A 27,735-nucleotide genomic window follows, 5' to 3' on the forward strand; every position below is an offset into this window, starting at 1 on the left:
ATGTTTTCAGTTTGTACTGCAAGTATACTAAAAGTGAACTTATAGGTATACTGATAGTTTACTAATTAAATACTTTTTAGGCATTTTAGTACACTTTGAAGTATAGTCCCAGTAAACTACTAGTTTGATAGTTTTATACTGCAAGTATACTCATAAGTTTTCTTTAAGTGAACTTATACTTTAAGTATACTACTATTAATTTGTATATATTTTGTTATATGAATATCTGGACATACAAAACATCAAAAGAAAGAACAGTGTATCTTCTTGTAAACAAAAACATTTTATTCTAGCTTTATGTTGTATCAACACATGAATGTGGGTAAGTTTCATAAAAATAAATAAATAAACAACATTTTTATCAAAAAGCTAAAAAAAACTATTGATGATAATCAAACGTAGATGGGGCGAATCAACACCCCAAAGCTTGACAGTCATTGTTACCTCTTCATGGGTCGACATTTTATTCCATAACGTTACACAGTTTTATACATTTATGGTTTTGATGCTGTTAGATTACATGTTTTGGAAGCGTTTGTTGTGTCAGTTTCTTCTTCACTTGTGTTTTGGAAGATGGTACAGCTCAAATAGGCTCAAAATAAGACTTTTTCTAAGTATAAGTCAACTATACTTAAATGTAATTTTAAGTATATTTCTTAAGTACATAAAAAGTAGACTGAAAGTATACTTTCCTAGTTTCAGTTTAAAAGAAGCATACTAAGAGCACACTTATTTTTCGTAAGGGTTATATGATAGGATGAGATGAGTTACCAATAATTCACTGCTTTCCGTATTTGCTTTACAGTAGCTTCTGTATCTATGTTGGAGCCAATGAGTCTATGAAGCACTAGTATAAAGTGAGAGCAGACACAGATCCAAAATAAAAAGTCTATAGAGTATAGAGTGTACTCTGACATAAAAGATCCTTCATTATGCCGAGGTGGGCGAGTGCTAGCAGACCCAACAAATGGCTGTATTCTGGAAACAAGCTGAACACTTCAAAAAGCCAGAAAGCCATTTGTACTGGATGTTCAAGTGATTCGATGACCCTGGTAATGAAGCAAATGCAAAATCCAGAGAGCTCATTGAGGGCAGAGCCTGTAGACTCAGACATGCACAGGACTATGACTGCTTGACTGTGGCTGATATGGAGTGTGGGAGTGTCTATGGCTTCTGCTCATGTTGATTTGAGATGTCAGTGAGACAAAACAGAGAGCCAAAAAACGTGACTGTTGCAATAATGCTTGCGTTTTTCTGTACTTCTTTTTTCGCAGACGACTGGAGCAAAACAGCATCAAATCCATCCCTCCTGGAGCGTTTTCTCCTTATAAGAAACTGCGCAGGATGTAAGTTTGAAGCAGCTGGAATCTCGTGTGCAGGAAACTTTCAGATCAAATTCACTGTGCTTGAAGTGGCCTACCCTTACCAAAAAGAAGTATACTTCAAGTTTATTTTATTAAGTATACTTAAGTACAGTTCAAGTATATTTTTAAGTATGCTTTATGTAGTAATTATACAAATTATGAGTGTACTAGTAGTATACTATTAAGTGTTTCAATACTCCTTGGGACTAAATTGGCTTACTTTCTAGTATATAAAAGTATACTTTTAAGTATAAACTTTGAGTACACAACTAATTACATCTATGTTTTCAGTTTGTACTGTAAGTATACTAAAGTGAACTTATAGGTGCACTGATAGTTTACTAATTAAACACTTTCTTATGCATTTTTAGTACACTTTTTCCAGTATCAGTTTTATGTCTGACGATTGTGTTAGATTACATGTGGAAGCATCTGTTGTTTCGGTTTCTTCTTCACTTGTGTTTTGGAAATGCTGTTCAGAAGATGTGAAATAGCGCCCATAGCGTATAACAATGGAAACACAGATTCTCAGAGCACAAGTAGCTCAAATATACTTAGACTTATAAGTCAAGTATACTTAAATGTCATTTTAAGTGTATTTCTGAGAAGTATATAATGCACATTTCTGAGAAATACATTAAAAGTATACTAAAAGTACACTGTCCTATTTTTTAGTTTAAAAGAAGTGTACTAATAGCACGCTTGAATAAACGTATTTTTCGTAAGGGTATGTATTGATTAGACTTACTGACACAGAATCTCCTTTTCTCAGTCGTATCAAACTCATGCAGTGGCTGAGAGATGCTGGAATTCAGCGTAGTGACTTGTAACCCTGCTCTAAATGGACTGGAGACAGCTGGAGACAAGGTTGATGTGGTAGACCACCTTGAACTAGCAAAAACCAGCCTGACCTATTTAAATAGTGTGATATTCGCAGTTGACATGTAGCACAGCTTGTGAAACCCCAGATCTACACCGCTCTGCACATTCCCATCACATCTTGTCGAGGAGTATTTTCTCTCGGACTGTTTGCAGCGCTGTACTGGCGTGTGGTTTGATGGCTAGACCACAGGCTTATTAAAGTCTTCTCCAGGGCCTATAATGCCTGCCGTTTACTAATAGTCCTCACCACAGCGCCACCACAGCAGGGCTGGAGGTTCACAGCTACCCATTTACATACCTACAGCCACATGAGCCAAAAACAGCCCAGACCCAGCGTGATACAGGCCAGCTCTCGTCACTTCAGATCATCCGCTGACACTCTGAACCAGAAGCGTGTCTTAATTCAACTTCTGCTTCTCTTTACAGAGATCTCAGCAACAACCAGATTTCAGAGATCGCTCCTGATGCCTTCCAGGGCCTGCGCTCCCTAAACTCACTGTGAGTGTGTGTGTGTGTGTGTGTGTGTGTGTGTGTGTGTGTGTGTGTGTGTGTGTGTGTGTGTGTGTGTGTGTGTGTGTGTGTGTGTGTGTGTGTGTGTGTGTGCTGGATGTACGGTAGAGGATGCTGCATTTAGTGTGTCAGAAGCAGTTTTGAAGTAAAGTGTTGTGATGAGTTGATCGTGGCTTATCTCATGAATATTAATCAGGCCGTGCTGACTTTGCTGGGTAACCTTTCTGGGCGTAAACTTATTAATATTCATGGGCAACTCTTGACAGCATCCTAACTTTGTGTACATCACCAAGGTGCTGTATATTTATACACTGTCATTTTTAATTCAATTCCATCAGTTTGAGATTTTATAAGTCAGCAGATTTATCCACGTATATAGTGGACTTCTATGGTGCCCCCGAATGTTTTAACTTCTAAAATGCAGCTTAAATGCAGCTTCAAAGGACTCTAAACGATCCCAGCTGAGGAAGAAGGGTCTTATCCAGCAAAACTAATTGACAATTTATACTTTTTAACCTCGAATGTGCGTCTATCTTGTCTCTGTGATGTACATGAGTAGTCCAGGTCAATACAGTTAGGGTATGTTGAAAAACTCACATCTCCTTTTCATCTTCAACTTCAAAATCATCCTACAATGCTGTTTTACCTTTTTTTGTAAAGGATCTTCTTTGTATGTTCACTTTGTTAACATTTGGTCAGTACTTCTGCAGCGATGTAGGACGATTTTGAAGTTTTTGTTTTAGTTTTTCGACATTCCCTAACTGTAGTGATGAGACAAGATGAGCATTTGAGGTTAAAAAGTATATAAATTGCCAATTTGTTTTGAAAATGACAGATCATTTCGCTAGATAAGACCCTACTTCCTCGGCTGGGATCGTTTAGAGCCCCTTGAAACTTCATTTAAACTGCATTTTGGAAGTTCAAACTCTTGGGCACCATAGAAGTCCACTATATGGAGAGAAATCCTGAAATGTTTTCCTCAAAAAACATTCATATTCATGCATGTTTTTGTACGTCACAATATGGAAGCAAAGATCTGTCACTTCTCTTTTTTTTTTATCGCAACCTTGAAGAAATTGTGAAGAAAATTTGAGAATTTGCTGAAAATGTCCTCATCCTCAGGTCATCCTCATGTCAATGAGTGTGTTTCTTCATCAGATTTTGAGAAATGTGTCATTCCATCACTGTCTCACCAATGGTTAATCTGCAGTGAATGGGTGCCGTCAGAATGAGAGTCCGAACAGCTGATAAAAACATCACAATAATCCACACCACTTGAGAAGCCAAAAGAAACAAATCGATTATTAAAATGTTTTGAACTAAACTGAGTCCATAATCTGTAATAACGCTTCCTCCAGTGAAAAAGTGGTCTGGTCTGAATCAGGAGAGACATCTGCACAGATCAAGCACCGTTTACAAGCCAAAACAAATATTATGGACTCGTATTTAAGAAGAAAGCAATGAATTAAAGTTAAAAATGTCTTGATGTATGTGACCCTGCAGCCAAAACCAGTAGCACGGGTATATGTGTAGCAATAGCCAAATAAATATATATATCTTTTATGCCAAAAATCATTAAGATAGAAGATCATGTTTTAAAAAAAATATTTTGTAAATTTCGTACTGTAAATATATCATAATTTAATTTTTGATTAGTAATATGCATTCGCTGCTGAAAAAAAACACAGCTAAAACCAGCCTAAGGTGATTGGCTGGTCTTAGCTGGTTTAAACTGGAAGTAGCTGGTGGTCTCCCAGCCTGACCAAAAAGTGGCCAAAACCCCTCTAAAACCAGCCTGCTGACCAGCTAAAACCAGACTGGTTGACTGGTTTTAGCTGGTCAGCAGGCTGGTTTTAGAGGGGTTTTGGCCACTTTTTGGCCAGGCCAGGCCACTTTTTCAGCAGGGTTGCTAAGAACCTGTTTTGGACAACTTTAAATGCAATTTTCTCAAAACTTTTTGCAACCTCAGATTCCAGATTTTCAAATAGTTGTATCTCAGCCAAATATAGTCCTATCCTAACAAACCATACGTCAATGGAAAGCTTCTTTATTCAGATGATGATGTATAAATCTCAATTTCAAAGCCTTATGGCTGGTTTTGTGGTCCAGGGTCACATATTTGTTTCTTACAAACATGCAGCTGTTGTCTTCTCAAAATGTTGATGGACCGGAGTTGTGGATTATTGTGATGTTTTTATCAGCTGTTTTATCATTCTGACGGCACCCATTCACTCCAGAGGATCCATTGGTGAGCAAATGATGAAATAACACATTTCTACAAATCTGATGAAGAAACAAACTCTCAGAGGGTGAGTAAATGTTCTTTTTTGGGCGAAAAAGTCATCATTTCAGTCTATGCCACAATTATGTTTCTAACATAAGAGAATTGCATATTTTAATATCAGCTGACAAAATTGAATAGGGACTAAGGGCTTGTTCCAGCACTGTGACAACGCTGCGGTCTGTTTTGAGATCTGAACGCTGTCGTGTGATCTTGATCAGTAAGGATGAGCTGGACGTGTGTATGTGTCTTCTGCTAATTGTCTCTCTGATGTTCAGGGTTCTGTACGGCAACAAGATCACTGATCTGCCCAAAGGAGTGTTTGACGGACTCTACGCCCTCCAGCTGCTGTGAGTGTGAGAGTCTCTTCCAGAGGTTGCGTAAGAGTGTAGAGCCATAAAATCATTATAGATGGAGCAACTCAGATCATTTGGTGTTAAAAGAATTTGCTCTCCATTGGAGAATCCATTGGGATATTAAAGAGTTTATATTTGTAATTGTTCTATTGTAAGGGCTGTTGTTACTTTGCATGTTGTTGCGTCATCAGCATCTCTCTCTTCCTCATGTGTTTCCAGCCTTTTGAATGCAAACAAGATCCACTGTCTTCGTGCCAACACCTTTCAGGACCTGCAGAATCTCTCGCTGCTTTCTTTATATGACAACAAAATCCAAACGCTGGCCAAGGGCACCTTCACCTCGCTGCGTGCCATCCAGACCCTGTGAGCTCACACACATTCAGACCACACGCTTTTAAATGATTTTGAAACAGAATTCATTCATGACCAAAGAGAACTTGCTTGCATGCCTAATTTTTTAGAGTTAGTTGACCCAAAGTAGCCCATTATTTACTCACCCTCAAGACATCCTGGGTGTATATGACTTTCTTCTTCCAGACGAATCTAATCAGAGTTATATTAAAAATTGTTCCGTCTCCCTCAACATACTTTATAATGGCAGTGGGCAGATGTTTCTCATCATCAGTCCAAAACAAGTCCAATAAAGCACATTCATCCATAATAAAAAGTCAGTGTTATCAGTGTTGGGGTAACGCATTACAAGCAACATGAGTAATGTAATCAGATTACCTTTTTCAAGTAACTAGTAAAGTAATGCATTACTTTTTAATTTACATTTCCAAATAAGTAACAGCAGTTATTTTCCCCCCAGTTATTGGTTAAAAGCACTCCTGTCCCCATATTGAAAGAAATTGTAAGATGTTACTTTAGTTCTAGAATAAATGTGAACATGCATTATTAATAAATCTCACTCACTCACTCACAAAAAAAAACTAATTCAGTATTTCACAAAATGAATAAAAACCTCAGAAAATTGCAAACATGCAGTAATTAAATATCTTTTATTTATTCTATCCCATTTTATTAGCCAGTGTCTTTGCTGCTCAGCTTTGTTGATCCAATGCAACCATACTAATAAATACTCAAAAAAATACTCAACATTTGTTTTTTTCTTTTACTTTTTTATTGCTAAAGAGTGTTGAACTTTCTTCTTCTGCGGTCTACTGTACAGACGTGAATTTATTTTTCCTTAAGCCTGAGGCTTTTGTTGCGAAAGGGCTTTTATATTTGCCAAAAATAAAACTTTTTATATTAAAAACAAACAAGCAAGCCCTGCTCAGATTTAAAAAATAATGCAAAAGTAACGTAATGCTTCACTTTCAATAAGAAATAACTAAGTAACCTAATTAGATACTTTTTTAGGGAGTAACTTGATATTGTAAGTAACTTTCCCAACACTGATGATCATTATTTTTTTTATATGGATATTTTTTCTCACGGAGATGCATCGATTCGCTACAGGAGGCGTTTATTCAGCTGAGCGAGGCACTCTTTATTATAGATAGATGGATGCACTTTATTGGACTTGTTTTGCACAAGCCCATTGCATTTTAAAGTTTAAAGGAGCCAGAACAATTTTTAATATAACTCTTGCAGATTGCATTCGTCTGAAATATAGAAAGTCATATACATAGGATGCCTTGAGTGTGAGTAAATCCTGGGCTAATTTTCATTTTTGGGTGAACTAACTCTTTAAAGAGTCTTCATTTGCATCAAATTGATTTTAACCTAGTGATTATATTTGCATAAAAACGTAATGAAGCTGTATGTGTGTTGTTCCACTGATCTTGCCTGTGAATACGGTGAATGTGTTTGTCTCACCGCAGTCATTTGGCTCAGAATCCCTTCATTTGCGACTGTAATCTGAAGTGGTTGGCCGATTACCTGCGCTCCAACCCCATCGAGACCAGCGGCGCCCGCTGCACCAGCCCTCGCCGCCTCGCCAACAAACGCATCGGCCAGATCAAGAGCAAGAAGTTCCGCTGCTCCGGTAAAACTCTGGCGCTTCAACCTTCAACACGATCCTCAAAACCACAGACCGTAAAAAACAAAACTACCGACGTAACCTCAAACTTTATACACTATTCAAAACTAAATTATGTTTAATCACAAAACCATCAAACACACAGTCATACTGACTATCCATTACACACTGTGTGATTCATCAAAAACAACACGACCGTGACCTCCTACTGTACTGAAACGTGTTTTACACACCATAAATTAAAGTCGGTGTGCAGGTAAAACGAATACTATTACATTGTTGCAGCTGCTGAAGTTTGGAATAATTCATGTTTTTGAAAGAACTCTCTTCTGCTCACCAAGGCTAGATTTATTTAATCAAACATACAGTGAAATATTATTACTAGGGCTGGGACACGATTAATCGTGATTAATCGCATCCAAAATAAAAGTTTATGTTAACATACTAAATGTGTGTTTACTGTGTATATTTATTATGTATATATAAATACACACACATACATGTATAGACTTTAAAAAATACTTATATGTGTGGATAGTTATATTTGTATTTAATTTAGATTATATATAGAATTATAAATATTTTATTTATTTTAATTTAATTTTTATTTTCAGTTTTCTTTAATATACATGTTTGTGTGTGTATTTATATATACATAATAAATATACACAGTAAACACACATTTAGTATGTTAACATAAACTTTTATTTTGGATGCGATTAATCGCGATTAATCGTGTCCCAGCCCTAATTATTACAATTTAAAATAACTGTTCTCTGTTTTGCGATCAAAGCTGAATTTTCTTCAGTGTCACATGATCCTTCAGAAATCATTCTAATATGCCGATTTGCTGTTCAAGAAACATTTATGACTATCAGCAATGTTGAAAACACTTATTTTTGTGGAATCGGTCATATTTTTAATTCGTGATTCACAGATGAATAGAATGTTCAGTAAACAACGTTTAGGCACGTTCACAAAAAATGTGACACAAAAAAAGAGAACCTGCTTGCTTGCATGCTAAATGTTAAATGCATCAAATATGATGATTAAATTTGCAAAAACATGCAGTAAGTAATGAAGCTGTATGTGTATAGGCCTGTGTGTTGTTACATTGATCTTGCATGTGAATAAGAGTAACTCTAGGTTACACAAGCAAAGTAATTTGATTAAATTCCTAAAAAAGTGTAATCTAAAAATGACATTTAGTTTGTAATCAGTACTAGTTCAAAAGTGTTCTGCTTGAACATCGAATTTCCAAACTTTTGGACTGCTAGTGTATATTCAGCAGCTGCAACAATGTAATACTATTCGTTTTACCTGGACATTAATATGCTGATTTGCTGCTCAAGAAACATTTCTGATTATTATCAATGTTGAAAACACTTGTGCTGCCCAATATTTTTGTGGAAACCGTCATGCATTTAATTTTTCATGATTCACAGATGAATAGAAAGTTCAGTAAACAACAATTATTTGAAACATATTTTGTAACATTATAAGTGTGTTTTTACTGTCACTTTTGATTAGTTTCATACAAAGAATGTTTCTTGAGCAGCAAATTCAATTGTCCTGAGCAGCAAATAAATGTTTTTTGATCAGCAAATTAAATAATGTTTCACAGTATTACTGTTTTTACTGTATTTTTGGTCAAATCAAAGCAGCCTTGGCGAGCAGAAGAGACTTCCAGCGCTGTTTAATGAAGGCTTAAAAACATTGTGATTTATTTTTGGAAAATGGATTACAATCACATACAGGAATCCAAAACGGCATTATTTTCTGTTACTGTACATATTGTACTTGAATGCAATGTTTGATACTGAGAAGCTCAGGAAAAATACAGTTTGCAGAGCTGATTCTCACACGTGCATTTTGTCCAGGCATTGTGCCTGTACACAACAGCTGGTGAAATGGATTGTTACACATACCAAAACACAAGCCAGAATAATGCAAAATCTCAATTTTCATGCTGAACACCACAGCACTGTACTACTGCTTACATACTACACAAAAGAAGCCTAAACAGTAGTACACCATACTGTTGCCTTCCAGCACTGGTGTGACTCAGGACCACAAAACCAGTCATAAGAGTCATAAGAATATTTTAATATACAACTATTTGAATTACTAATTACTAATCATAAATTAAGTTTTGTTATATTTAAGATACAAATTTACAAAATATCTTCATGGAACATGATCTTTACTTAATATCCTAATGATTTTTTGCATAAAAGAAAAATCAAGAATTTTGACCCATGCAGTGTATTGTTGGCTATTGCTACAAATACACCTGTGCTACTGATGGTTTTGTGGTCCAGGGTCACACACAGTATAGTTGATTTTCTAATGCTGATCTGTGACCCGTATGCATTTGTGTTCTGAGATGCTGATGGTGTATGATCAGTTTTGGTGATTATTGTCTTTTTGTGTCTCCATCGCAGCCAAAGAACAGTACATCATCCCAGGTGAGTGTGTGTTGTGTTCATTAACATGATACAAAGGCTTGGTTTCTCCTAATAGTCTATGTTTGAGCTTTAATTCTGAAATTATGATGACTCATTTCAGAAAACCATGCAGACTGTGGGGATTTGCTATTAGTTGCAGTGCCAAACACTTGCTGTCTCCTGCAGTGTGTGCGCTTTAATAATTGAGCACTCATTAGATAACAGCCTTGAGTTTGGTGCACATGGACACTTCCTCTGTTAAGCTCTTCTGACATTTCCCTGATCGTGTCTCATTGCGAGGCTGTGCTCAAACGGCTGGAAGATGACAGTGTTGTGTTTGCTGCAGGAACTGAGGACACCAGGCTGAGCAGTGACTGTAATAATGATCCAGTCTGTCCGGCCAAATGCCGCTGCGAGTCCAACGTAGTGGACTGCTCCAATCTACGGCTGAACCGCATCCCTGAACACATCCCAGCATCCACCACTGAACTGTAAGATAACAAACATCTTACACATCCCTTACCAAAAAAAAGTATACTTCAAGATTATTTTATTAGGTATACTTAAGTAAAGTTCAAGTATATTTTTAAGTATGCTTGATGTAGTAAGTATGCAAATATCAGTGTGCTAGTAGTATACTAATAAGTGTACTATTTCAATACTCCTTGGGACTAAATTGGCCCACTTTCTAGTATATAAAAGTATACTTTAAGTAAAACAGTAATAAACTTTGAGTACACAACTAGTTTACATCTATGTTTCCAGTTTGTACTGCAAGTATACTAAAAGTGAACTTATAGGTATACTGATAGTTTACTAATTAAATACTTTTTATGCATTTTTAGTACACTTTGAAGTATAGTCTCAGTAAACTACTAGTTTCGTAGTTTTTTACTGCTCGTAAGTTTTCTTTAAGTGAACTTTACATCATACTTTAAATATACTACTATGTCCCTTATTTAGGTATTAATTTGTATATATTTTGTTATATGAACATCTGAACATACAGAACATCAAAAGAAAGAACAATCTGCTTGTAAACAAAAAAAATTATTCTAGCTGCATGCATTGTTTTTTTTTTATAAACACCTGAATGTGGGTAGCACATAAGCTTGACAGTCATTATCTCCTCTTCATGGGTGGACATTTTATTCCATAACGTTACACAGTTTTCCATTTCTATGGTTTTGATGCTGTTTTATGTCTGATGATTGTGTTAGATTACATGTGGAAGCATCTGTTGTTTCGGTTTCTTCTTCACTTGTGTTTTGGAAATTCGCCCCAGCGTATAACAGTAGACGCGTTTCCATTACAGATTTGCGCAAAACTTTGGTGATATTTTATAAATGTTGATTAAAAAGTATTGCGAAATGACAGCGTTTCCATTAACTGATGTTATGCGACTAAACATAATTTTTCCTCTCGCGATAAGTCATGGCTACGGATTTTTGTGTTGTATTTTGGCTATATTTAATCAAATGTGACCTGTAAAGTGCGAAAAAGCCATTTCCATTGCTGTTTTGCTAAATATTCCCGAAAAATTGCCCTAAAAACCACCTGATGTGAGCATAAAAACTTTTTTGCAATATATGGGTGTTTTTGCACAATTGCCGCTTTTCCATTAGGAAATTTGCAGTTTGTGCAATTTAAGGGGTAATGGAAACGCAGCTACTGAAAACACAGATTCTCAGAGCACAAGTAGAGCTCAAATATACTTAGACTTATAAGTTAAGTATACTTAAATGTCATTTTAAGTACATTTCTGAGAAGTGTACAGAGCACATTTCTGAGAAGTAGATAAAAAGTAGACTAAAAGTACACTGTCCTATTTTTTTTGTTTAAAAGAAGTATACTAATAGCACACTTGATTGAACTTCTTTTTCATAAGGGAACATTGTGTGTTGTTAATGAATGGCAGAAGTCTGTTATTTAGTCTCATTTTGCTGTTTTCTTAAGGCGTCTCAACAATAACGAGATCACGGCAATAGAGGCCATAGGCGCTTTCAAGACGCTTTCTCACCTGAAGAAAATGTAAGTTCCGTCATTCTCTCGTCCGTGTGACGTTCTGGATGTGACTCTCTGACACTGACGCTGCCGTTTGATCTGCAGAAACCTGAGCAACAATAAGATCTCAGAGATCGAGGACGGGGCGTTCGAAGGGGCGTCTTCGGTCAACGAACTGCACCTGACGGCGAACCAGCTGGATTCAGTGCACAGCGGGATGTTCAGAGGGATGGAGGGTCTGCGCATGCTGTGAGCCCAGTTTACGATCAGATTCAGCCGTGATATATATCGTTTTCTTTCTGTGAATTCATCTTCACTGTTCTCTTCTAGAATGCTGCGCAACAACCGCATCAGCTGCATTCACAACAACAGTTTCACTGGCTTGCACAACGTCCGTCTGCTGTCGCTGTACGACAACACGCTGACCACCATCACACCCGGAGCCTTCGACACGCTGCAGAGCCTCTCCACCCTGTACGAGCCAAACCGCTGCTCTATCTCAACACACATTGGCAGAAATCCTGAGAAGGAGTTTAGCATGTGGTGGTAGAGACAGATGTTTCCTGTAATCATTAACTTGAGCCAGATCATTCCTGGGAAGCCGTGCCATTGGAGCCTGACAGTTTCCTCAACATTTTTTCAGTTTATTTAACTGCATATTTTTCTCATTTATTGAGTCATTCATTGATATCATTTGACTTTCGAAAGGTTACTGCAATACTGTCATATTTTCCCACCTCAGGCCAAAGGTACCAGGGCTGAAGCCTTCAGAATCAAACCCTAGACTGCCAATGCAATCAAAACAGACTTAAAGGATTACTCCACTTCCAAAATAAACATTTCCTAATAATTTACTCACCTCCATGTCATCCACGATGTTTATGGCTTTCTTTTTTCAATCGCAAAGAAATTAAATTTTCGATCCCAGCCTAGGAATAAGGGTCTTATCTAGCAAAACGATTGGTTATTTAAAAAAAAATACAATTTATATACTTTTTAACCTAAAATGCTCGTCTTGTCTAGCTCTGTGATGTGCATGCGCATTTTAGTTCAAGACAGTTAGGGTATGTCGAAAAACTCCAAAACTCAAAATCGATCAACACCACTGCAGTAATAGCGAATTACCGACGCAGTGTTTACAAAGTGAACACGCAAGGAGGGTCAAACACTTTTTACAAAAAGGTAAAATAGTGATGTAGTACGATTTTGAAGTTGGAGGAGAAAATGAGATAGGAGTTTTTCGACATACTATAACTGTCTTGAACCAGAGTACACAGAGTATTAATGCGCATTGCAGAGCTAGACAAGACAGGCATTTGAGTTTAAAAAGTGTATAAATATTTTTTTTTTTTTAAGAAAATGACCCATTGTTTTGCTAGGTATGACCCTTATTCCTCAGCTGGGATCATTTAGAGCCCTTTGAAGGTGCACTAAAACAGAATTTTTAACCTTGGATCCATTGAGCACCATTAAAGTCCATTATATGGAGAAAAATCCTGGAATGTTTTCCTCAAAAAACTTAATTTCTTTATGACTGAAGAAAGAAAGACTTGAACATCTTGGATGACAAGGGTTTGAGTACATTCCCTTACCAAAAAGAAGTATACTTCAAGTTTATTTTATTAAGTATACTTAGGTAAGGTTCAGATATGTTTTAAAGTATATTTTATGTAGTAAGTATACAAATATCAGTGTACTAATAGTATACTTTCAATACTCATTGGGACTAAATTGGCCCATTTTCTAGTATATAAAAGCATACTTTTAAGTATACTTTAAGTATAACAATAGTAAACTGTGAGTACACAACTAGTTTACATCTATGTTTTTAGTTTGTACTGCAAGTATACTAAAAGTTAACTTATAGGTATACTGATAGTTTAATAATTTAATACATTTTTATGCATTTTAGTACACTTTGAAGTATAGTCTTAGTGAACTACTAGTTTGGTAGTTTTACACTCAAAAGTTTTCTTTAAGTGAACTTTACATCATACTTTAAGTATACTACTATGTCCCTAGGTTTTGATTTGTATATATTTTGTTATATCAATATCTGGAAACATCAAAAGAAAGAACAGGGTATCTGCTTGTAAACAAAAACATTTTTTCTAGCTTCATTCATTGTGTTAGATTACATGTGGAAGCATCTGTTGTTTCAGTTTCTTCTTCACTTGTGTTTTGGAAATTCTGTTCAGAAGATGTGCAATAGCGCCCCTAGTGTATAACAATGAAAACACAGATTCTCAGAGCACAAGTATAGCTCAAATAAGACTTTTTCTAAGTATTAGTCAAGTATACTTAAATTTATATTTAATATATATATTTCTGAGAGGTATATAAAGCACCTTTCTGAAAAGTACATAAAAAGTAGACTGAAAGTATACTTTCCTAGTTTTAATTTAAAAGACGTATACTAATAGCACACTTGAATAAACTTCTTTTTCTTAAGGGTAATGAGAAATGTTTTATTCTGAAAGTGGAGTAATCATATGTCTACTGAACATTTACATCTTTGGCAGATGCTTTCGTCCAAACTGATTCATTTTTATTGAAGGTCTACATTTGATCAGCTACTGCTATGATCTCTTTTTGAGCTACAGGAATGTTTTTATCTGGCTTTAATACAAGCTTTTAAACAATTTCATTGCTGATTATCAGCAACATGATCAAATTTACTCCTATAGTTTAAGAAAAGCATGATGAGATGTAGGTAAAAGGTGGATACCACACATGATGCTGCACCATACACTAGAGATCCAGTGTTGGCCGTAATGAATTACAAAATAATCCTCCATTGAAAGAGTAGTATAGGACAAGTTTGGTGCTGCTGAAAAGGCTAATTAATATATTTTGTGTGATGATGTTGTTGTTGTGTGTGTGGCAGAAACCTGCTAGCCAACCCGTTCAACTGTAACTGCCATCTGGCGTGGCTGAGCAGCTGGCTGAGGAACCGTAAGATCGTGACTGGAAACCCACGGTGCCAGCGGCCGGCGTTCCTCAAAGAGATTCCCCTGCAGGATGTAGCTATACCAGACTTCCGCTGCCAAGAGGGTACACGCTCTTCTCTTTATAAATATTGATTTGACACACTGCATTGTTACGTTTTCACAGCATGATGATTTACTGCCTTTGTGTCTGTGTTGTGGGCAGATCAAGAGGAAGCGAGCTGCACGCCGCCTGTCCAGTGTCCCACTGAGTGCACCTGTCTGGAGACCGTGGTCCGCTGTAGCAACAAACACCTACACGTCCTACCCAAAGGAATCCCGCGAAACGTCACCGAGTTGTGAGTCAAAGCTCTGAACACCATTACACCTTCTGTCTTTGCATCCTAGATTTTACAGTATCAAGAAATACCTTTTCACCTTAAAAAAGGAAAACTCACAACCAATCAGAGTCGTGGCCATAAGTTTTGAGAATGACACAAATATTAGTTTTCACAAAGTTTGCTGCTCAACTGCTTTTAGATCTTTGTTTCAGTTGTTTCTGTGATGTACTGAAATATAATTACAAGCACTTCATACGTTTCAAAGGCTTTTATCGACAATTACATGACATTTACGCAAAGAGTCAGTATTTGCAGTGTTGGCCCTTCTTTTTCAGGACCTCTGCAATTGGACTGGGCATGCTCTCAATCAACTTCTGGGCCAAATCCTGACTGATAGCAACCCATTCTTTCATAATCACTTCTTGGAGTTTGTCAGAATTAGTGGGTTTTTGTTTGTCCACCCGCCTCTTGAGGATTGACCACAAGTTCTCAATGGGATCAAGATCTGGGGAGTTTCTAGGCCATGGACCCAAAATTTCAAAGTTTTGGTCCCCGAGCCACTTAGTTATCACTTTTGCCTTATGGCACGGTGCTCCATCGAGCTGGAAAATGCATTGTTCTTCACCAAACTGTTGTTGGATTGTTGGAAGAAGTTGCTGTTGGAGGGTGTTTTGGTACCATTCATTATTCATGGCTGTGTTTTTGGGCAAAATTGTGAGTGAGCCCACTCCCTTGGATGAGAAGCAACCCCACACATGAATGGTCTCAGGATGCTTTACTGTTGGCATGACACAGGACTGATGGTAGCGCTTACCTTTTCTTCTCCGGACAAGCCTTTTTCCAGATGCCCCAAACAATCGGAAAGAGGCTTCATCGGAGAATATGACTTTGCCCCAGTCCTCAGCAGTCCAATCGCCATACTTTTTGCAGACGATCAATCTGTCCCTGATGTTTTTTTTGGAGAGAAGTGGCTTCTTTGCTGCCCTTCTTGACACCATGCCATCTTCCAAAAGTCTTGGCCTCACTGTGCGTGCAGATGTGCTCACACCTGCCTGCTGCCATTCCTGAGCAAGCTCTGCACTGGTGGCACTCTGATCCCGCAGCTCAATCCTCTTTAGGAGACCATCCTGGCGCTTGCTGGACTTTCTTGGACGCCCTGAAGCCTTCTTAACAATGCAGTGGAAAGTTTTTTTTTCGGGATTAAGTTAATTTTCATGGGCAAAGAAGGACTATGCAATTCATCTGATCACTCTTCATAACATTCTGGAGTATATGCAAATTGCTATTATAAAAACTTAAGCAGCAACTTTTCCAATTTCCAATATTTATGTAATTCTCAAAACTTTTGGCCACGACTGTATGTCATGTTAATGTGGATCAAGATGAAGACCAATGAGATTTCACAGTGGGCAGAGCTATTAGAGCAATTCAGCAACTGAGAAAATGTTGTGTATTAAAATTCACTCAAAAATATTTTTGAATGTAAGATTTATGTATTTGAATTGCATATATAATTTGGGTTACACCGTTTAAACAAACTAAACTAAAATAAAATAGGTCAGATTTCTGTAATAGTACAAATAAACAATAACCAGCTTTATATGATTATCATCAATAAGTCCAAAGGGTGTCTCAAGACAAACAAAAAGTTCCATTAATGGTCTTTAAATGTTCTCGCCCCTTTTCTACTTTTTCAAACTCCTCCTAGGCAATTTGTCCAATTCACTCAAAACTTGACATGCATCATCTAAAAACCCTTGTGGCAAAAAGTTATCAAAAAATTTTGATGGGTGATTCACGCTTGTGACAGGACGCCAAAAAGTTTGAAGTAGGTGGAGCCACTTTTACTAAAATGGCTGTAAATCTTGAATGGGATGAGATATTTGTAGCAATAACCAATAATACATTGTATGGGTCAAAATGATCAACTTCTCTTTTATGCCAAAAATCATTAGGATATTAAGTAAAGATCGTGTTCCATTAAGATACTTTGTAAATTTCCTACCGTAAAGATATTCAAAAATGATTTTTTGATTAGTAATATACATTGCTAAGCACTTAATTTAGACAACTTTAGAGGCGTTTTTCTCAATATATTGATTATTTTGCACCATCAGATTCCAGATTTTCAAATAGTTGTATCTCGACCTAATATTGTCCTCTCCTAACAATCCTTATTTATTCAGCGTTCCGATGATGTATAAATCTCAGTTTCAAAAAACTGACCCTTATGACTGGTTTTGTTGTCCAGGGTCACATATGAATGAGCTCATCTTTGGTCAAATTACAAAAATTGGGGAGTTTGACCACTTGGTGGAGCTATAACAGGGAAAAAATTAAAAATGGCTATAACTACACATCCATTAGTCTGATTGACTTGAAATTTGGCATGCAGTGTCTTTGTCCAAGGTGCCATCCATATCTATAAGGGCATTGGCATATCTCGAAAAACATGGCCGCCATTAGCCAATCAACTTTGCGCACATATTAGATGAGGTTAACAAAGGCTGATCAGAATGAAACTAGATGGACCTGTTTGGCTCATGGGTCTAGAGGTCTATAAGAAATTTGAAAGACATTGGCCACTAGGTGGCATTATCAGGTTTCATACATATACACAATATTCATATCATATGTTAGATCTCATTTTGATCAACTTTTCCTCTAGAACCACTCCTGTAAATCAAATGGTTCTTTAAATATTAGACATATAAAAAAAACTTTTTCATACTCCTCCTAGAAGGTTTGTCTGATTTTCACTAAAACTGATCTTGAATAACATGAATTTGACAACGAGCTCACCAAAATAGACAGGATGCTATATCTCCTCAATGCTTTATCGTGTTCAGACCAAACTTCGAGTTTGTTTTGACAACCATGTCATGAGGTTACCTGCACAGTTTCAGCACAGTGCCACTTAGTGGTCAGGAGATATGAAAAATTCCCAAATGGATCTAAGGCTGCTTTTTCTGCAATTCTTTGGCATATCGGCACTAAATTATGTGGGTGTCATCACCACTCCTAGTTAACCACGCTACGTTAATTTGAGACTAGTGCCACCTATTGGTCAAAAGTGATAAATCATATTAATATTTGTAGTGATTTTATGATTTTCAGCCTTATAATTGCTCAAAGTCCTTAAAACACTTAAATTTGATTTTAAACTAATTTAATGTGCAGTTCAAATACATAAATCTTAAATTTAGATCTAAATGTTTTTTAAATGTTGTTGTTGGTTACAAAAATTCTTGGAGACTCCTTTTTACGGTTAACAGATTTCTTATCACACCTGGCTTGAACACAGTGTTTCAGGATACCATACAGCAGTTGATGAATAGCTGAAATACAGACAGTCCATCTGTGCTTAGATTTATCTTGATCTGGTTTTGGACTTCATCTGATTCAAAACACACACTCACAAAGATAAAACCATACGTGCAGAGAGCTGTATATAATGTCAGTAGTAGTCAGAGCTGTAGTGTGTGTGTGTGTGTGTGTGTGTGAAGTAGGAGTGTAATAAGTGTGGTTTTTAGTGGGAGTGACACACACAGACAGCCAGCAGATGCCTGTCGTTCCTCCGAGCGTGAAAACCTCTCATTTGGCCAGAGCTCTCACTGACTCGAGCCAGGTGTGCTGCTCACTCAGCCCGTCATTAAAGCCGTCTCCTCCTACCTAAACACCGTGACCAGGTGCTGAGAAGCTGCGTCATTCCTGCCAAACGCCCAGCAGACTTTCACACACACTTTGTCTCTCAGCTACACACACACTACATACAGACACAAAGACAAAAGCATCGTAAAAGTGTTCCACACAAGTCTTCTAAAGCTGTATGACTGTGAGAAGCAGATAAACATGCAGATCTGTCCTCTGAATGGCTTTAACAGCGAGTGTCTGTCTGCAGGTATCTGGATGGAAACCAGTTCAGCGTGGTGCCGAAGGAGCTGTCCAACTTCAAAAACCTGCAGCTAGTGTGCGTCTCACTTTTACACTTACTGTTTGACAGACGTGTGTTCGTGGACAAGCTGTCGTCTTGGTTTAACAATCATCTTGTGATCTTTTGTTTCAGAGACCTGAGTAACAACAAAATCAGCTCGTTGACCAACTCTTCGTTTGCCAACATGAGTCAGCTGACCACCCTGTACGTCTCCAACAACACTAATAACATGTTAAAAACTCAGCTGTGAAACTGAAATCTCACTGCAGGTTTTGTCTGATTGTGTCCTGCAGGATCCTGAGCTATAATGCTCTTCGCTGTATCCCGACTCTGGCGTTTGGAGGTCTACGATCTCTCCGATTGCTGTACGTACTGTAGCTCTTTACTAACTAACATCAAGCACTATAGCTGGCTTTCCATTGTCTCCAGCATTCAAGTACTTTTGTGGCTTTTCACCCTCTTTTCCCAAAAATACTAGTTAACATTATCACATTGGACTCAGACTTCCTGACCTTGTTCACACAGGGTATAAGCACTTCTTAGAATTTTCGTAATTTTTTGTGGGTTTTATTTCACTTACACACTTTTTAACACACTTGTGGTGTTGCTGGTCAAAAATGACTGGACTCCAAATAATTGCTTATAAATCTCTAATTATACTAGAATATCACGAAATATTGGATTAAAGCACACTAGTGTGAGAAACAGTGCAAATTTTTATATATTTTTTATATTTTATTTTATTAAAATTACTCTAAAAATGAGATGCCTACTTTCGGATAAATGAGGCCTATGATTAATCAGATGCAAATAGAAACACAAAACCAGTCCTAAATGAAAGAAAATAGACAAAAAGATTGAATCCAATATTTGGTGATAATATAGCATAATGAGAGATTTATAAGCAGTCGTTTGGAGTCCGGTCATTTTTGACCCGGTAACACCACCAGTGTGACTTTTTGCAATTTTGTACAAAATAAAAGCATTTAAAAGCAAACTTCCTGATTAAACATTAAAGTACACTAGTGTGAGAAACACTGCACATTTCGATAATTTTTCATCTCATATTTTGAAAATTATTCATAAAAAATGCTTTTTTCACTCAAAAAAATTAGGTGCCTAATTTAGGATAAATTAGGCTTACGATTAATCAGATGCAAGTAAAAACACAAAACCAGTCCTAAATGAAAGAAAACAAGTTGACAAAAAGAATGAATCCAATATTTGGTGATAATAAAGCATAATGAGAGATTTGACCCGGTAACTCTACCAGTGTGACTTTTTGCAATTTTGTACAAAATAAAAGCATTTAAAAGCAAACTTTCTGATTAAACATTAAAGCACACTAGTGTGACACACAGAGCAAATTTTTATAACTTTTTATCTCATATTATGAAAATTACTATAAGCTACCTACTTTTGGATAAATAAGGCTTACAATTAATCAGATGCAAATAGAAACACAAAACCAGTCCTAAATGAAAGAAAACAAGTTGACAAAAAGATTGAATCTAATATTAGGTGATAATATAGCATAAAGAGAGATTTATAAGCAGTTGTTTGGGGGATTTTTGACCGGGAACATCAAAGGTGTGACAGAAATCTGAACACAACCAGAGGGTTAATCAAAGATGACTGCAGCAAGTTACGTGATGAGACAGTTATCAGTTTGATGTAGCTCTAGATTAATGAAATACATTATGACTGGCTGTGATTTTGTTGCTGCTTCTCTTAAGATGCCAGATAACAGTGTTGAGACTGTTGTTGATCCACAGCTGTGTCGTCAGATAATCATGAAGCAGAGAACAGTGTCTCTGGTTATCCTGCCTGTCATTTGTGCGTTCAGTAACTCAACACCAGCTTCTCTGAATTCCTCAGAAGCTTCAGCTTGGAAACAGATAAACCTGAGCTCCGGCTGAGGGCAGGTGTCCAACTAGACCTGCAGAAAACACAGCTTGGCTCATACACATGTATCAAGTCAAGTCATGTTTATTTATTCAGAGCTTTATGCAATACTTGACACTACGTAATAGAGTTATTGTTCAGGTCAGTTTAGGTCAGTGTTAATTCAGTTTAATTCAATAACAGTGTCAATTTAGTTCATCAATAATTAAATTATATATATATATATATATATATATATATATATATATATATATATATATATAAATAATTAAGACAATAGTGTCATAAATGTTTTGTCCTTACTTTATGCATTTTGGATTAATGTTTTTGGATTAAATATACAATTTTGATTTATTTGGATTACATATTTAACATTAACTAATAAACTTAATGTGACACAAATGAAACAGGTCAGATTTCTGTTATAGGACTAATAAACTGAATGTGTTTTAAATAAACAGTAACCAGGTTTATATATTTATTGTCATTAAATCCATTTCAATCTCATATATAATACAATTTTAATAACTGAACATTGATTGTTCCATGTTTTAAACATGTTTAAACTGTTTAAATAAATGTAATTCAGTGCAAAAAAAGATTTTCTTACTTAGTATTTTTTGTCTTGTTTTCTGTAGAAAAAAGATTAAAATGTAGTTTTTGCTTAAAACAAGCAAACAAAATCTGCCAATGGGGTAAGCAAAATAATCTTTTTTCAAGCAGAAAACTAGATTATTTTAGTTTATAGTTCATTGGCAGATTATTTTGCTTGTTTCAAGCAAAAATTTTAACTTGACTGGAAACAAGACAAGAAACAAGAAAAATCTAAGTAGGAAGACCATTTTTTTTACTGCAAACTGCAAATGTTTTCTGAAGAGTAAAAAAATAAAATTGTTGTTAGTTTTTTGCAAGAAAAATATCTTCCAATGGGGCAAAAAATAACCTTAATCACTGCAAAAAATCATTATCTTACTTAGATTTTTTTTTGTCTTGTTTCCAGCTAAAATAACAAAAAAAAAAAAATTAAATCAAGAAGGATTTTTTTAGACGAGTAAAAATTATTTTCTTGTTTTCAGAAAAAACAAGTCAAAATTAATTGATTTTTTGTTTAAAACAAGCAAAATAATCTGCCAATGGGGTAAGAAAAATAATATTGTTTTCTGTTTGAAATTAGATTTTTTTTTTTTTTTTTTTTGCTTACCCCAATTGGCAGATTATTTTGCTTGTTTTAAGCAAAAAATCACTTAATTTTGATAATATTTTTTTACTTGTCTAGAAAATCCTTCTTGATTTAAGAATTCTTAGATATTTTGTCTGGAAACAAGACAAACAATCTAAGTAAGAAAGGCATTTTTTTGCAGTGAATTCAAAGGAAAACTTTTTTTTTTTAATTATTTTCTTGTTTTAAGCAAAAACTAACAAATTTTCAGTCAAATTTTCAGAAAACATGACTTACAGAAGTCATTTTGCTTCACAAGTAAATGTATCTTGATTTAAGAATGCTTAGATATTTGTAATGAAAAAATACTTTTTTGCAGTGTTGTTTTTAAAAGAAAATGTTAGCGTAAACCCCTGCTGAGCCCTTTATCAAGATCAAAACCCAGACTCTGTCCTACATTTAAACCCATATGAGCAACATATGTCATATAATCAGTGTGTCCAGTGCACAAGTAACATTGACGGTTGTTCTGTGTTGTTCTAAGGTCTCTGCATGGTAATGACATCTCTGAACTGCCTGATGGGATCTTCAACGACGCTGCGTCGCTGTCGCATCTGTGAGTAAAGAGTCCAAACAAATGCACGCCAATAAATATACAGACACTTCACAAAATACTCTGTGACAAACAGTGCACACAAACACAAACAGAGCAGCACATCCAGTCACATCCACATCTGCTTTGCCCTAAAGCTGCAATTTAGAGAGCCGTAAACACACATCAGTACTTACTGCTGTCTTCCCAGGGGTTGAGCTCTGGGTGGTCAGTCTGTGCTGCCCACTGTCTGTCCTCACATCCGTTAACCATCTTCACATGTTACCGCCGACTGTCCTGTGAGAGACCTAGACACAACCAGTGGAAGATAACATGTCTGTGTGGCCTGTTAGAAAGCACATCTAAAATCATATTGGATGAAGCCATTGAAGCTGATGGAGAGTAGCTGATACACACACACAGCAGTAGATGGTTTTTGATTATTACAATCAATTGTTAACGGTCTCTAGTTAGTCTAATGTGTCATGTGTTATATTATGTATCAGAATAATGAATGATTATTAGTACAAAATGTTATTATCCTTTGAACATTGCTGCATTTTGTCATATACACTCTTAAAAATAAACGATGCCATAGAAGAACCTATATTGTCCAAACCTTAAAAATCTGCAGAAAAATTTCTGTTTCACAAAAGATTATTTGTGGTGAAAGAAGGTTCTTCGGATTATAGAAAGGTAAGAAAGAAATGGTTCTTCAAAGAACCGAATGGTTCATCTATGGCATCTATGGCTGTGAAGAACCTTTAAAAGCACCTTTATTGTTAATAGTGTTGTTGCTAATTGGCATGTATAAAATCATTAAGTCATTAAATGGGTTGCAGCGATTTTACCGTGAACATTTTACTTTACAAATCCAAACTTTACCAATGTCTTGTGGGTTTGAAATGACCTGCGAATGAGAAAATGATGACAGAATTTCCATGCAGCCTGTCGGTCCATTTGTCTTTATTTTAGGGTAGTTGAATGGAATTCAAACACGCTTTGTTTGGCCATTGCAACAGCTTTGTGTTTAGGATGTCTGTAGCGCCATCTAGCAATAGTGAAGATGTAATACAGTGCAAGGCATACTTGAGTCCAGTCTGAAACTTTCCACAATTTCTCTTTACAATTTGCCTTACTTAAAGATATAATGTTCCATCAAGCCTGGCTGATCAGTAACACAAAGGCTTGTAAGTATTAATGTATTTGTGATTAAAATGTTTTGCAAAAATAAGTACACCCTCTTGAAAATGACTAAATAAATCAGGTGCAAGTTAAAGGCAATTTTAATGTGAGTATGTTGAACCAAATCATTTGGTTCAGAAGTAGTTTCTTGACAATTACAAGTGCTATATAGCTTATTGATTCATAGTCTAATGCTGACAATAATGGAACCACTTGGGAGAGAATGGACAATGGAGGATTACCAAGTTATTAAGTATGAACATAGAAAATAGAAATTCAAAAACAACAGACTTCTTACAAGTTTCCTGAAATTATCAGGCCTTCCCTTTAACTTTCGTTTCATGATGAGTGATTTTTGCTAATAAAAGACCAGTAAAATTCCAAGCATGTGTCTCAGAGCCGGCAAAAGCTTATATTGGAGAAAAGTGACTGCTTCATCTCACACAGTAATAGTGAAGTAATGACTTCAGAAAGATAACAGCATCATAATGTCATTTTCACACAGAGATTGATAGCGCTTTTAGTAAAATTTGTTGACTTTAGCAATCTTTGTTGCATTTTGTGTCAGTGGTGACCATTCAAAACTGGGGAAACAGCACTTTTAGATATTGGGCCTTAACAAACTTTCCTTTTGCCATCTTCATTTTTAAGGCCCTATATGGTTCGGTTTTAGAGATATTGGAATTTCAATATGGCTCCAGGAGAAAATCAGTTAAATTAAAATGTGCACATTTTCAGTGGACAAAAAACAACAGTGGGTCGGTTTGCAAAAATATGATAATTAATTTCTTTTGAAGAGGAATGTCTGAAGAACAAATAACGTTAAAACTAGAAATGTATCTAGTTTCTTTCTGTCAAGAAACATACAGACAAACAACAGTCTGAGTGCCATAAATATCATTTTTCCAAAGTTTGCATGCCTATAGCTGAAAAAGTCTTAAAGGTATCACAATAAGATTTTAGATTCTAGTTTTTAATAAACTTTTCACTCTAACAGGTATGTCCTATACAATTGTTTTGATAGATGGAAACAAGATGCATTTCTTGTTTCAACATTACTTATTCTTTACAGATTCTACTTTAAATTAAATGAGTATCAGCTGTACACAAAGTGACCAACATTTGGATTTCAGCCACTGAATATGGGTAATATTCGACAATCTGGACATGGAGTCTCATTGAAATCCCCATATTTCTGGGACTGAAAGAAAAGTTTATTAACTAGAATCTAAAATCCTATTGTGATATCTTTAAGACCTTTTGAGTTATAGGCATGCAAACTGGAAAAAAAATATTTATGGCATAGGTTTGTTCAATGCAGTCGTCTTGACAGAAGTAAACAAGATACATTTCTAGTTACAAAATTATTTGTTCTTCAGACATTCCTCTTTAAAAGAAAGGTAGCATCATATATTTGCAAACTGACCCGCATTTGGTTTTTGACCGCTGAAAATGTGTACAACTTAATGATTTACTCATGAAGCCATATTGAAATTCCAGTATCTCTGGAAGTGAACCATATAGGGCCTTAAAAATGAAGATGCCAAAAGAAAAGTTTGTTAAGACCAAATATCTAAAAGGGCATTAGGATATCTTTAATACGTCTTGAGTTACAGACATGCAAACTTTGGAGAAAAAACTTGAAAAGTGCTGTTTCCCCATTTTTAAATGGTCACCATTGGCACATAATGCAACAAGGATTGCTAAAGTCAACAGATTTTACTAATAACCAATCTCTGTGTAAAAATAAGATAATGATGCTGCCATCTTTATAAAGTCATTTTAAACCCCTTGTAATTTGCCTTTAAATCTCAGATAAACATTAGCATTTTGACCTCCCTCTACAAAATAGTGGATTACTCAGTAAATATTCATCCATGACATATTTTGGCTTTTATCACTATACATGTCTACGTTTCTTCAGAAAAAAATATTAGCAAAATCGAAAATTTGAGCCTGGGACCTGCGGAATGACCCATGAGCTGTTGTACACTGCAAAAAAAAGCTTTTCTTACTTAGATTTTTTTGTCTTGGTTCCAGCCAAAATATCTAAACATTTTTAAATCAAGGAGGATTTTCTAGACAAGTAAAAATAATTTTCTTGTCTTTAGAAAAACAAGTCAAAATTAAATGCATTTTTGCTCAAAACAAGCTAAATAATCTTGTTTTCCATTTGAAATAACTCTTTTTTTGCGTACCCCATTGGCAGATTATTTAGCTTGTTCTATGCAAAAATTTACTTAATTTTGACTTGTTTTTCTAAAGACAAGAAAATAATTTTTACTTGTCTAGAAAATCCTCCTTGTGTCACAATCAGGCGGGTTGAGGAATGTAGATGGAGCAGGAGAAGCGGAGTAAATGAATATAATGAAGTTTATTAAATGAAACACTGAATTTATAAACAAATAAACAAAAAACCAGGAGATACAAACAAGATAACAAGGATAACGAGGGGGAAATACAAATATGGGCAAGACTAAACCAAAAGAACATGAACCAAAAGGGGGAGACAAGGACTAAACCATTAGAACTGGAAACAGAGGGGGAAAAACACTGGGAAAACAGAACAGAACAGAGACAAAATACTGACACCTTGATTTAAAAATGTTTAGATATTTTGGCTGAAAACAAGACAAAAAATCTAAGTAAGAAAATCATTTTTTGCTGTGTAGTGATCATTATGAAATAGAAGTATATCTTTATGTTCATTTATGCTGTGTACTGTACATTATACAGTTAAAATACATGCCTTCAATGTGTCTCATTTTGCCAGTCTATTACTGCAAAAAATGCTTTTCTTACTTTGATTTTTTGTCTTGTTTCCAGCCAAAATATCTAAAAATTCTTAAATCAGGAAGGATTTTCTAGACAAGTAAAAATTATTATCTTGTGTTTAGTAAAAACAAGTCAAAATTAAGTGTGTTTTTGCTTAAAACATGCAAAATAATCTGCCAATGGGGTAAGAAAAAAAATCTTATTTCAAGCAGACAACTAGATTATTTTTCTTACCCCATTTTCTTACCCCATTGCTGGTTTAACTGGAGCATATGTGATTGCTCTCAGGGCGATTGGTGCGAACCCTTTGTACTGTGACTGCCGCCTGCGCTGGCTCTCTGACTGGGTGAAAACTGGCTACAAGGAGCCTGGCATCGCACGCTGTGTTGGACCGCACGGCATGGAGGGAAAATTACTGCTCACCACCCCTGCCAAGAGATTTGAATGTCAAGGTAAGATGCATGAGTGGAATGATGATGAGACACTAAAAGATGAAGATAAATCCATGAAATGCTCCTTCAGAGACACGGAAGATTCCCATTGTGCGTCCTTGTAATATAGATCATTTTTGAGGTGCATTTATTGTGTGTCTGTCAGGGTCATAAGCAGTAAGGGTTGTGTTTGTGTGTGTACAGGTGAAGTGGACACTGCTATACTAGCGAAGTGTAACCCGTGCATGTCTAGCCCCTGTCTGAACCACGGCAGCTGCGAGGCCGATCAGACGGACGGCTTCAGGTGTCACTGTTCAGAAAGTTTTAAGGTAAGCACACAAAACACACGAGCAATGTGAGTTCTGACAGTTGGACATGAAACATTTACGCATTTGCTTTCAGGGCAAGAACTGTGAGACGCCACTCAACGCTTGTGTCAGTGAACCCTGTAAGAACGGAGGAACGTGCCACATGTCTGGAGAAGAGGATGAAGGCTTTAGGTGGCTCTCAACATCTTTTCCTAATCATTTATTAATGCGCAAAGTGGTTTAAAGCATACATTGAATTGTTTTTTTGTGCTAATCTAATTTCCTTTTAAAATCCATTGTGTCTGTAACATCTGTGTGAATTGTCCTGAGAATAATATCACAGTGTGAGG

General features: G+C 36.0%; 1 protein-coding gene across 1 annotated transcript in view; it reads left to right on the forward strand.

Annotated features, from left to right (window-relative positions):
* The window catches only part of slit1a (slit homolog 1a (Drosophila)), a 117,403-nt gene that overhangs the window by 76,346 nt on the left and 13,322 nt on the right, over window positions 1-27,735 (forward strand). The window contains exons 10-28 of the mRNA XM_073834318.1: window positions 1,275-1,346; window positions 2,673-2,744; window positions 5,316-5,387; window positions 5,613-5,756; window positions 7,220-7,383; window positions 9,822-9,845; window positions 10,171-10,315; window positions 11,781-11,855; window positions 11,934-12,077; window positions 12,159-12,302; window positions 14,716-14,882; window positions 14,982-15,114; window positions 18,998-19,066; window positions 19,163-19,234; window positions 19,324-19,395; window positions 22,639-22,710; window positions 26,935-27,098; window positions 27,282-27,406; window positions 27,480-27,577. Coding sequence (XP_073690419.1) covers window positions 1,275-1,346; window positions 2,673-2,744; window positions 5,316-5,387; window positions 5,613-5,756; window positions 7,220-7,383; window positions 9,822-9,845; window positions 10,171-10,315; window positions 11,781-11,855; window positions 11,934-12,077; window positions 12,159-12,302; window positions 14,716-14,882; window positions 14,982-15,114; window positions 18,998-19,066; window positions 19,163-19,234; window positions 19,324-19,395; window positions 22,639-22,710; window positions 26,935-27,098; window positions 27,282-27,406; window positions 27,480-27,577 — 2,028 coding nt within the window. The remainder of the gene's footprint in view (window positions 1-1,274; window positions 1,347-2,672; window positions 2,745-5,315; window positions 5,388-5,612; window positions 5,757-7,219; window positions 7,384-9,821; window positions 9,846-10,170; window positions 10,316-11,780; window positions 11,856-11,933; window positions 12,078-12,158; window positions 12,303-14,715; window positions 14,883-14,981; window positions 15,115-18,997; window positions 19,067-19,162; window positions 19,235-19,323; window positions 19,396-22,638; window positions 22,711-26,934; window positions 27,099-27,281; window positions 27,407-27,479; window positions 27,578-27,735) is intronic.

The sequence above is a fragment of the Garra rufa genome, chromosome 2 (genome assembly GCF_049309525.1).
Source record: "Garra rufa chromosome 2, GarRuf1.0, whole genome shotgun sequence".
In the NCBI taxonomy this organism is placed as follows: domain Eukaryota; kingdom Metazoa; phylum Chordata; class Actinopteri; order Cypriniformes; family Cyprinidae; genus Garra; species Garra rufa.